This window comes from Quercus lobata, chromosome 6 (assembly GCF_001633185.2).
Source record: "Quercus lobata isolate SW786 chromosome 6, ValleyOak3.0 Primary Assembly, whole genome shotgun sequence".
Lineage (NCBI taxonomy): Eukaryota > Viridiplantae > Streptophyta > Magnoliopsida > Fagales > Fagaceae > Quercus > Quercus lobata.
Genome location: NC_044909.1, coordinates 12,813,931 through 12,826,322, shown reverse-complemented (window position 1 = coordinate 12,826,322; position 12,392 = coordinate 12,813,931). Strand labels below are relative to the sequence as shown.

Here is a 12,392-nt window from a genome sequence, read left to right as displayed (position 1 = left end):
TCAAATTCCCTATAAAAGAGCTTGTACATTTAAGCGTAAGCTCCACACAATATTCTCTATCCCACTAAGGATAAACATCTTTTTCTTCTACAAAGATGAGAACTTTGGTGTTCATAGTTCTTGTTTATGTTGTCTTTCAAATCATATTTCTATCATCAAGTCAATGTGCCAAACTGAGTTCCAATGATGACAATTTGATTGAGCAAACATGCAAGAAAACACCAAACTACCGTCTTTGCATCTCTTCCCTTAAATCAGATCCTAAAAGTGCCACAGCAGATGTTACAGGGCTAGCTCTCATAATGGTTAAAGTACTCAACACCACGGCAACTCGAACTCTAATCCGCATCAATAGCCTTCTTCATCATAGCCCAAGTCCTAAGATAAAGAAAGCATTACTTTCTTGTGCTGATATGTACTATAATGGCATTATAACTGCTGATGTTCCAGTGTCCAAAGAAGCTTTAACTAAGGGCGATCCTAAGTTTGCCGATGATAGTACACTCGATGCTGCCAAAGAGGCCACTTTATGTGAAGAAGGTTTCTCAGGCAATTCACCACTGACTGTTGACAACACAAATGTGAACAATGTCGCAAGAGTTACTGAGGCCATTGTCAAGCTATTGCTTTAAGTAGCTTTTATGCATTTCTCTATTTGTATTATCAAGATTCATGGGATGTCATGTAAATCTATAATCATGTACTTTCGAAAATCAAATTTAAATCTTTTAGTATGTCTTTTGCCCAGCTGCGAAACCAAAATTTAATCTTTTGAGAGGCCTCAGAATGAACCAAATTATTTTTTGGATTCAGGAATATATAAAACATGTGAATCAAAATCAAAACAATATTTTCTCTAAATAGTAGATTGTCTAATTTCATATTTTGAAGGCAACCCATTTATATTTTATATTTAAAACCTCTATTAAAATTTTACTAAATGATATTTTCTTCAAATAGTAGAGTATATAATTTATAAACAAACTCAAACATAATAAATATTTATTAATAGTTACCATAATTATTATATTTCATAATTAGACAAAAAAATAAAATAAAAAAGTAAAATTTTCATATTTATTAATTTATTTTCTTTGTGCATTGCACGGGTTACCGTAAAAGGAAAAATCATAATTCACATGAGTTGTATTTGAGGTTTCTATCTTACTAAGTCACGTTCGGTAGACTATAATAAATATTATAATCTAATAGATTTTCCTATGACATAACTATTCGGTTGTTTGGTTTTGTTTTTATTCTATACTACTATTCAAGGGGCTGCTTCTGTTTGAATCGGATTTTTTTTTTGGAGAACAATCAAGTAAAATTATATTTCTAACTTTTAAACAACCCACTACAAAATAACTTCACATCCACTAAACTTCAAATTTGCTACAAACACTCCTATCAAAATCTGGCAACCAACTATCCTCTTCTTCTTCTTTTTTTTTTTTTTTTTTTAATCTCTTTTGCAGGATCTCCTCTTTTTTTCCCTCTCCTACACGTTAAGTTGCTTTTTTAAAAAAGCCTTACTTCTTTTTATGGGGGAAAAAACTCTTATTCTTATCCCTTTTTTTATAATTATTATCCTTATCCCATCATTAAAAAAATTCTTTTTTGCAAGATCTTTTTTTCCTTTTTTTTCCCCTCTCCTTCACGTTAATTTGGTTTTTTTTTTAAATAAAAAATAAAAAATAAATAAAAACTCTTACTTTTTTTTTTCTTCCTTATCCTTATCCAAAAAAAAACTCTATCAGGAAAACTCTCCACGTGCTCCTTGCAATAATTGCCTACTAAATACTACTAACAGCCCAGTAACAATGGTCACTAACTACAACAAACTTCTCCTAAATTCAAGCACCGAATTTTGTTATTGAAATTTTAATAAAAAAATAATTGAAGCGTGGTATTTTTTTTTCAAATGAATTCCAGCTTTTTTTTTTATTCCAACTTCTCATCGTACCCACTTACAAGTTTTCAACTAACGAAGATAAATATGTAAAATAAAACTCCTATACTTTAAAACCCACTTTAAAACCCACAAACTCACGTACACTTTGCCAGTTTCTCTCATTCTTCTTTAGATTAAAGATATTCAGTTTTACTCTAAATCCTCTTCTTTCTTCTTCTTCTATTTTCAGATTTGGTTTCTAAACAATTTAAACAGACTTTGTTAAAAGCTCCAACAGTTTTTTAGGTTGTACCTTTTGCAAATTTTTATTTCTTTTCTTTTGTTTTGTTTATCACTGACTTTCTTTTAATTCTTACCTGCCATGGCTACAAAGTATTCAAGGGTGTTTGACGATTGCTTATTACCCGTTTGTGCTTGAACTAGCTACTTTGCTTGAGAAAGTATATTGGTAAGGGTTCTTTCTATTTATTTTGGCATAGAATCAAACACACACAATTTTTTTTTTTATATAGAAATTTTCTTTTATATATATATTTTAAAGGGAGTTACGCTACTTGGTAGTTTATTGGTATTGGTGAAAATATGGTGCTTGATTCTCATATTTGTGGGCACTTTTGTTTGTGGTGTTTCAACTTACTTCTTAAAATGGAACAAATGGTTCTTGGTTTTGGGGACACAATTTGCTGGGGATGTGTTTTTAATTTAACTTTTGTTTTCTTTAAAAGTGATTTTTTTTAAAAAAAAAAATTTATTTAACTTTGTTTGCCGTGTAAGTTGTAGAACTGGAACGTGTTTTGGGTTTGTAATCCCTCAAAACACAAACTGTTTTTTTTAATAGGAATTTTCTTTTATTTTTTTTTTTCAAGGATTTTTTTTTTTTTTAAGGAACCGGATATAAAGCTTTTTCTTTGTTTTCCTTCATTTAACAAAAAAATCACAAAAACTTTTTATTTACCCAAAGCCATTCAGAGTCATGCAAAGTGTGTGTGGACAAAAAGTGTCATTCAAAGCCATTGTTAATTAAAATTTACTCTTTTAAAAAAAAATATTTAATATATTTATTTTATTCAAAATAATGATAACCTTATATTTAACCCTAACTCTTTTATCTCTTTTAGGTTGACGTATCACGTATGCACAAATTTATTGGATTGCATTGGGGAGGCATTGGAATAGAATATTAGATAAGTTCAAATGAGATTCAAACCACACATGAAGGAGTTGTTATCTAAGAAATTGTTGTAATTTTTTTTTTTTATTGTAACAGAAACTATATTTATCATTTGTATAATTTTATGTGAAATTCAATTTACATTTTTTTTAATAATTATTAATTTACTATTCCATAAAAAAAATTACATACCTTTTCTCAAATTTAAAGGTAGATGATGAATTTTAAATTTTAGTACTTTTTAACTTTTGTTATGGATGTGTAATAAGTGGCTAACTTTTAGGACTAAAAAACTAAAATTTTGGATTAAACAAAAATTGATAACTGTGAGCCTTTCCTTTAACACAAAAAAATAAATAAATAAATAAACAAAAAAAACTGTGAGCCTTTTACCGTAAAAGAAGAAAAAAAAAAAGGTAGTTGCTAAATTTTAAATATAAACTCTTTTTAATTTTTTATTATGGATGTGTACTATATTACTAAATTTTAGGATTAAAACACTACATTTTAGGATTAAATTTAACTTGATAACTGTCATAAATAAATATAAACCATTTTTAACTTTTTATTATGGATGTGTACTATATTACTAAATTTTAGGATTAAACACTATATTTTAGGATTATATTTAACTTGATAACTGTCATAAATAAATATAAAAGAACAACAACAACAACACCAAAATTTAAAATAAAAAAATAAAAAATAAAAGCTAAACAACAAATATCCAAGTCTATTTCCGTAAAAGGAAAAAAAATAGCAGTCGCTAAATTTTAAATATAAGCTTTTTTTTTTGTTTTTGTTATGAATATATAATTCAAGACTGAATTTTAGGATTAAAACACTACATTTTAAGATTAAATATAACTTGATAACTGTGACAAATAAAACAACACACCAAAAAGAAAAAAACGGATGCATCTATGTTAACAGCATAATCAACTACACGATAAAAATGCCTTGCCACCAAGCTTAATGGGACCCACAGAAAACCAACCCCCCATCGTAACGCTCCCATCAAATCCAACGGCTCACCTTCCCTCACTCATAAATACTCACTTCTTTCTGTCCCATCTGAATCCTGATCCATCTAAGATTCTAAATCCAACCCATTATCTTTTTCTTTTCTTTTTTAACAAATTAAAGATCTGTTTGGATAAAACTTATTTTGCTAAAATTAAAAACTGAAAATTAAAAATACTATAGTAAAATAATTTTTAAATGTGTGAATAGTATTGTGGAATCCATTTTTAATAAAAAAGTTGTAGAAAAGTGAAGTTTGTGAGTCTTATGAACAGTGCACGGAATTCACTGATGCGCTGAAAAGTCAAAAATTTCGGTGTGCATAAACAGTAGCCGTTTCAGCTAAAAATGCGTGGAAAAAAAAAAAAGAAAAAAACAAACAAAAGGAGCAAAACGCAACGCAAACGCAAACGTCACCTATCCAAACCGCACCTAGGTGTCCAGAAGTCTTTGCTTCCCTCGAGGGTATATGCTCCTCTTGAGTATGCTCACTTATTTCATGTTTCAGATATAGTGAATTATTTTACAGTTTTATCTTATGTAAATATTTCAATTTCCTACATTGGTCCATTAACTTTTTCATAATAGTTTTTGTGAAGATCATCACATGTATTTTGTAAGTAGTTTTATGGTTACAATTTCATTATGCATTTTTAATATATACACTATTTATATGATTTATTCAATGGATCTTTTTTTTCCTCCCCTAAAGGTTAATACTAAATTATAGCATCATCTTCTAATCAATAACACGTTGATTACTACATAAATAAAATTGGCAAAATAGATAATAATTACGGAATACTAACTCTTCTATTTTTTGGGTATGGGTTAATTTAAAGCATTTATTATAATTTGGGATTACTACATTCTCCAATCACCAAAAAAAAAAAAAACCTTAGGAGTGTGATGAATATTACGTGTGGTGAAATAATTTTTTCATCACACCCCTAGATTTTTTTTTTTTTTTTTGTGATTAGAGAATGTAGTAATCCTAAATTATAATAAATGCTCTAAATTAACCATTACCCAAAAAATAGAAGAGCCTCTGAGCACGCGTGTGAGCGTGTGCTCAGAGACTAGTTACAATGAATAGTTATTCCTTATAAATAGTTATTTTTTAAAATGAGGAATAAATATTCCTTATCAAAAGTACTGAATATCTATTCTTTTACCTTATATAATAACTTTTTAAAAAATTTCCTAAAAAGCCATTAGTTGCCACATCTTCAAAATGAAAGAAAATAAATTTTCCTTTTTGATAATTAATAGCTCTATTTTGAACACCCTAAAATAAGTGTATTTTAGGAAATTTGACTTAAAAATAATTTAATTACACCTTCTTTTTATACTCTACTAAATTGTTGATGCATATTCAGAATTCTATTCCTAAATGATCACCAAACTTAACTAATGAATAGTAATACTTATTACATTCCAACTTAGGGTACGTTTGGTATGCTATAATAGCTCCTGTAATGGAATAGTTATTTATGTGTAATATCAATCAGGTCATTTGGTTGCATCTTTATTACATGGATTAGTTATTACATTGGAATAACTATTCTTTAGGTGCAAAAAAATAATTATTCTTTAAATTGAAGAATGGCTATTCCTCTTTAAAATGAATATAATAACTATTCATCTTTAATGTACTCTTTGTAAAACTTATTTCTATTCCCACGTAATAATCATGTAATAATTATTATAGTGTACCAAATGTACCCTAAAAATATTTTCAATAAATTGTAAGTGGAATTTTGAATTTAAAAAAAATTACAAAATGAGTAATTCCTAACCAATAAACACAATATAAACAAACAGATTATTTCTTTTGTTGATTTTATTATATCAAAACATCGCTTAATAGTTAATGTTCATGTGAATGTTATTTATTTACTTATTTTAATTTAGAATGGTCTCAAGTAATTTTGCAGCCCCAAATTAATTTGGCCAGGGTTAACTTCCTTGGAGGCCAACTCGGTACGTTGTAATATTCTAGAGGGTCACTATAACTCAACAGACAATGATGTATTAATTGTTGCATGGATCAGCCTCCCAAAAAGTTTTTTACAAGATAAGGATGTTATTGTGAAGTACCACTGCATACATTTCATGTGACTTTTGGTTTTACTTCAGAAAATAAAGTGTCTCGTCTTTATCACAATTGTATGATTCACATGTTATGTCACAATCGTAGGATTCACATGTTATGAAAGAGATGATGTATACAAATCGAATAGATAAGATAATTAATATTGTACCAGCAATATTCTCCTAACCTTTTCTTGTATTTCATTAACCACAGAATTGATTAATCAAAAGCGGTAATGGCCCCCAGGAATTGAGACGTTACAGCCCCCTTTTTTCATCTAAGTGGTATTTGAAGTAAGAAAATATCTGTGGTCTCCTTGAGTAGCTTCCAAATGTGCATAATGTGAAAGGGGAATAAGCAAATGTGAATGGGGAATAAGCAGCCCATATATATGTACCAAGCCTTTTAAAATATAGTTTAAAGCTCCATGGTTGGTCCACAGACAAAAAGTGACCCTCACATTCTAATAGTTCTATCATTGGTTGGGAGTAACATCAAATAAAAAATTTATGGTTCAATTCCTATTTATAACACCATATGTTTCGAAATAATACCTTCTCAAAAAATATAAAATTTAAAGATCAATTCCCACCTGTCAAATAAAAAATTTAGGGTTCAATTTTCGCCTATAACACAATATATTTTGAAATAGTACCTTTTCAAAAAATATCCTTAAAAACTTCCAACCACAGATTTTGAGTGTGCCAAATTTTACGTTTGGGACAAAATTATAGCCGACTAGAGCAGTCATCTAGTAGCCCGTGGCCATTTGTAGCCATTAAGAAGAAAACTAAGAGGTACTGATGTGGACATTAATTTCAACCGAAAACTGATCTGAAAGAAAAAGTTGTAGAAGAAAAATTGGGTACGGCTAAATTGATTGAACGTAGAATAATTTGGGGCCTTTCTTGGTAACATTATTTGAACAATAGTTTTTGTTATTTAAACAACACAACACGTATTTTCATCATATTTTTTTACACACGTATTTTGAAAACACTTAAACAACGTTATTAAAACAACATTATCAAACAAGCTTTTAAACTTTAGAATGAGTATGAATAAAAAATACACTTTGGAATTTTTTTTTTTTCCTTCTCAAAAAAAAAAAAAGAATTAAATTGAGTAAGGACATTCAGGCTATATAAAGGAAACTTCCTCCGTCTTTTTTACTGAAATGGATCTGAGTATTTTTGTTTTGTTGTCTATTATATGAAGTGAAGGCCTGAAGGGTGTTCCTGCTCCAGAGCCGTAGAAGGACTTCCCTGTGCTACACTTAATCAGAGATTCAGAATTTTTTTTTTTTTTTTTTTATAGGGAAAATCAGAGATTCAGAATGATTAACAAAATTAATTAGCTCAAGTATTTTTTTTTTTAACCCCTAATATGTCACAAAATTTGGGTACCAATTAGTTCTCAAACATAACATAATTAATTGAAAAAGAGAGGCTACAGTAACTTCAAGAAATTTTTTTCCCAAAAAATATTAAAACTACTATCAATTTTATTTTAAAAGATTTATTAATTGACGTAATAATAAATATGATTAGCATCACATTAACAACATAATAAATAATTATTTATATTTTTTGTGATTAATAACACGTGTAACATTTAAATAACAAAATTTATAACATCTCCATCATCACTCTTTTTCTTTTAATAGAAATATTTGAGAGGTCTAAGCTTTGTGCTATGGCAAGTTGCTTTTCACTAAAAGCGAAAGAGCTTTGTGAATTATGAAAGATTTTTTTTTTAATACAAATATCTGTACATAAAAGTCTTAGTTACTGCCTGTAGTTTTATGACACTTGTAAATGTTTAGATTAAAGTTGGGTTTCTTTTTTCTTTTCTCAACATGTGACTTGCACATTCTCAAAAAAAAAAAAAAACATGTGACTTGCTGGCATTTTTTCAAATTCAACACCGCAAATCAAGGGATTTAATAAAGGTTTACTAAACTACAAAATTATCAACTTCGGAACAGAAATCTCCCCTCCCACAGTAAAAGCATTCTAATTTAGAGTCCATTAAAATTAAAACTATGTGACAAATTATAATTGGTAAAGTATAAATGGCTAAGAGCCTTCCTTCATTGATTGGTACCTCCTAGATGTCTTGGACATTCAAGATTCAGATTCTCCTCCTTCGTTGGAAGTATTGAATTATTAAAAAATATAATAAAATAAAAAGTATAAAATGAAATAAACATTAGGAAAGAGGATTTTTATCAAAGACCAAATGAGTGATGCAAGCGGCTTCACCCAATACTGTAATACATATGATGTAGACACAAATTCAATATGAAACTGGAAACTTACAAAACATGGTAGCAGAAAACTACCCATAAAGGAGACCTTATTTGCACCAGTACCTTTTGATGGCAACATGTATATATTGCCATACAAAAAGCAAATCCAACAAAGTTCCATCTCTTAACATAAAGAGCCCAATCTTCCCATATTATATATCATCAGCTCAACAAGTACCTTAGCAACCTCCATTCTAGTCCATCAATTTTACTTTTTTTTTTTAGTTCCACAAAAAAATGAAGAATTCAATCTCTCCAACCTCTATCTTTCTTATGCTTCTTCTTCTTCTTCATGTACCATTAATTCAATGCTCCATCTTTCCATTGGATGATGAAAGTGGCAATTTGATAGAACACACATGCAAGAAAACATCCCATTATGACCTTTGCCTCTCATCTTTGCAATCAAACCCTCAAAGCGCCACTGCAGATGTCAAAGGCCTAGCCCAGATAATGGCTGATATTCTATTGGCAAATGTAACTGATACACTGAATTACATAGAGGGCCTGATTAAGCAATCCCCAGAACCAGAGCTAGAGAGATCTTTGACTTATTGTGCAGAATTATACATCCCTGTGGTGAAGTACACTCTCCCACAAGCTATAGATGCTCTGAGTAAAGGTCATTACAGGTTTGCCAACTATGGTATATCAGATGCTGCAAAGGAAGCAGATACATGTGAAAAGAAATTCTCAGGCTCAATCCAGTCACCACTGACTGATTGGAACAATCTTGTGGATGGCCTCTCTGATGTGGCTGTAGACATTGTCAATATATTGCTGAAGGGTTAGTGACCTGGTTCATTCTCTTTCTTCGTTTTGAGGGCTTGAATGTCATGTACTAATTTGTTTAAAACCTCATATTCTACAATTATTGTATTGTTCTGAACCTTTAAGATTTGTCTAGATAGTTTTATACTTTGCAGTCTCAACCATAAATTTAGTACTGTCGTTATTGGATTTAATGTTCTTTTGTGGAATACTCATAGAACAAGGGCATTGACTGTTGTAAGGAGCTGGGGCCTGGGTGGAATGGGTTTGGGCCTTGTTGTTAGCTTTACCTTTTCAACGTGAAAACCCTGACCCAGCTTGCGGAGGTATTGAGTGTAGTGTGCTAGGTTGGGTCCAAAGGTGAATTCCTGCAATAAAGTGCTTAGCGTTAAATAAAAGGTCTAGGATTCAAACTCCACTTATACTTAAAATTAATTAATATTTTGATTTGATGATAAAAAATAATCATTAAAAGAAAACGTCATAAATTAAAAAATTATTTTTTATAAATTAAAAAAATGAGATACCATATTTTAAGTTCTTTAATTAAATTCAATCATGTGATTATATTAATAAATTATATTATTTAATTTAATTTAATTATCTTTAAAAAAAAGATAGTATTGTCGTGTAATTAAATTGAATTGAGAAATATAAAGTATAATTCTTCAGGAATTAAGTTTTATCCACCAAAACTTGTCCACACGAAAGGGGTACAAACTGATCTAGTTTTGAAGTCATCACAGTCACGCATTTCACATATATCCACATTTATGAGCTGGATGTGCAGTACATAGTACCAAACTATTACACCTAAAACCATCATGCAAAACCTATGAATTTTTAACAGAAAGAAAGTAAATTTTGTACCTAACATTAATAATAACATAATTTCTTTTTTTTCTTTTTTTTTAGACAACCTGTGAGGTTTGAACAAAGAAGACACAATAAAAATAAAATAAAAAATAAAAAAAGACTGCTAGAGTAACTACTTGGGTTGTAGAATTACAAAACCAAGAGATTTTCATATAAGCTTTGGATGGCTGTATAGCCATTTAAGACCCTTTATTTGTAAGGGAAATATTAACTAATGCCTCAGGCTTAAGGCATTGATTTAAGAGCTATTTTTAGAAATATTTTATTAAAAAAATAATAAAACAATAAATGTTATTGACAGTTTTTTATATTCCTCATCAATTCCCAAATAACAATAATAATTCGAGTGGCACTAACCAAATAATAAGCTAGCTCGCACGTGAAGCCCCGTGTTAGATTTTGTGGCTCAGCATGTGGCATTAAATGGTACAAGCTGGTTCTGCCACTGATGGACCATTCCAACGAACTGTCTCCCAAGTAGAATTGAGAAAGACCTGGGAATATTCTGTGAAGATCTTATCAACTCACATACCACCACAGTGATCAGTGATCACAGTATCTAAGATTCTAAGTACCAACAGAAAATCTCAAAGAAAACCATTAAAGAGCTCCTTGATTATACATTTTGACCAGTTGGTTGCCCAACCATACTCACTGGAATCATAAAGCATAACCAAAACACCATCTTTTTATTTTTCTTTTACCTAACTGGACTTTCATTGTTCAAAGAAAACTAAAAGATCAAAGAAAATGGCTCAATGAATCTCCACAGGAAGGTTACTGGGGGTGTAGAACAACAATATCACATTTTTTGCCTTCAGAGACTTCAATAAATTGTCTATATATCTCTTAAGACCACCCTCTTGTCTCTGATTTTAGATTGGTTTAACAACTTTAGGGGCATTTCCCTCAACAATGACATTGTTCATTTTTTTTCTATTTTGATCAAATTCACAGCAAACAACCATTCTCTGGAAAACTCATTTCCAAACCTAAAGTGGTCTAAACTGTAATAACTGAGATTTTGAGAATGTGCACTGTTTCTTTTTTTTTGATAATTGAGAAAGCACACTGTTTCACTCTAGAAAATGGCATTGGCATCCACCATTTTACACGGTGAAGAAAAGAGAAATTTGCTTTTATCTTCTGGAGCATATTACAACCCCAAGTACTACAAAAAAGACCAGGTAAGATGTACAAATGAAATCCAAAGGCTTTGCTACATTCATAGGAATTTCAAACAGTAAATTCAGTAAAACAGGATTCAAGAATGAGTTATTCACTTGAATTTGGCAAAGCTGTAAAGAAAACTTACTCCAACTCTGAGTTTCATAAAATATCCTTACAAAATAACCAATAAATTGAACAGAATTCAGCCTGGCTTGTTGCTAAGGAGGCAACTTATAAAACGCATTTGGCATCACCAATAGAAATAGTAATAATACTTGTACAGTAATCAAACTCACCCCCCCCCCCCCCCCCCCATTTTCAAAGAATATACAGTATGAGGGATAAATTACCCGAATACTTCAGATTCAAAAGATCACGTGCAAGAAAAGTGCAAGGAAAAATGGTTTGCAGAAAAACTGCAAGAGCGACTCCAAAAATTTTCAGTATAGACTTGGAATTCTCTTCACTAATGCCCCATTTCATCCCACAACTCTTGTCAACTTTTCCGACAGATCTGATCCAGCAATCTGCTCTACTAAACTGCAAGGCACAACCATAACAGAATACTGTTACTTGACTGCCACACCACTATTGTCCTTATGTATGACAAACTTATAAAACAAAACATAAAAAGGAACATAGTTTTGACAGCCAATTTGAATTGTAGACATACTTAGGAGACCCAGAACCAGGTCCATCAGGCTCACTTGCAGATGGAAATGCATAGTACTGAACTGAAATCAAACCACCCTCTGTTGCTCTTGCTGACACAGGAGAACCCTGGAAGCTTACTGGTGAACTCGTTTTAGATGACATTCCTGCAAAAGGAATTGACAAGATCATAAGAAAGCAAGAAAATGGAAGGACAAAATCAAATACAGATGTATAAAACCCTTCCGAACATTGTGGCTTAGATTCGTTGCTTTCAAATACAGATATATGAAAACTAACACTCCTTAAAATGATTTTATCAAAAACGTCAATGGCCTCTTGCAGGAGGAATGCATTGCTCATAAACAGTTTGGAAATCTTTTTTCTTTTTCTTTTTTTTCTTTTTTTTTTT

At 30.4% G+C, this 12,392-nt stretch overlaps 3 protein-coding genes across 5 annotated transcripts in view; 2 read left to right on the top strand and 1 right to left on the bottom strand.

Moving 5' to 3' along the window:
• Positions 1 to 783, top strand: LOC115993593 (cell wall / vacuolar inhibitor of fructosidase 1-like). Its single transcript, XM_031117529.1, has one exon. It carries the CDS (start codon positions 96 to 98, stop codon positions 630 to 632), a length of 537 nt encoding a protein of 178 aa, XP_030973389.1. The 5' UTR covers positions 1 to 95; the 3' UTR covers positions 633 to 783.
• Positions 784 to 8,483: 7,700 nt separating this feature from the next.
• On the top strand, positions 8,484 to 9,649 carry LOC115995486 (cell wall / vacuolar inhibitor of fructosidase 1-like). Its single transcript, XM_031120071.1, has one exon. It carries the CDS (start codon positions 8,750 to 8,752, stop codon positions 9,302 to 9,304), a length of 555 nt encoding a protein of 184 aa, XP_030975931.1. The 5' UTR covers positions 8,484 to 8,749; the 3' UTR covers positions 9,305 to 9,649.
• Positions 9,650 to 11,407: 1,758 nt separating this feature from the next.
• LOC115995485 overlaps positions 11,408 to 12,392 on the bottom strand; it is a 3,905-nt gene continuing 2,920 nt past the window's right edge. For all 3 annotated transcript variants that reach the window (XM_031120068.1, XM_031120069.1, XM_031120070.1), the window contains exons 3-4: positions 12,003 to 12,147; positions 11,408 to 11,869 (exon numbers count right to left, since the gene is read on the bottom strand). In XM_031120068.1, the coding sequence (XP_030975928.1) occupies positions 11,809 to 11,869; positions 12,003 to 12,147 (206 nt within the window). In that variant the 3' untranslated portion in view covers positions 11,408 to 11,808. The remainder of the gene's footprint in view (positions 11,870 to 12,002; positions 12,148 to 12,392) is intronic.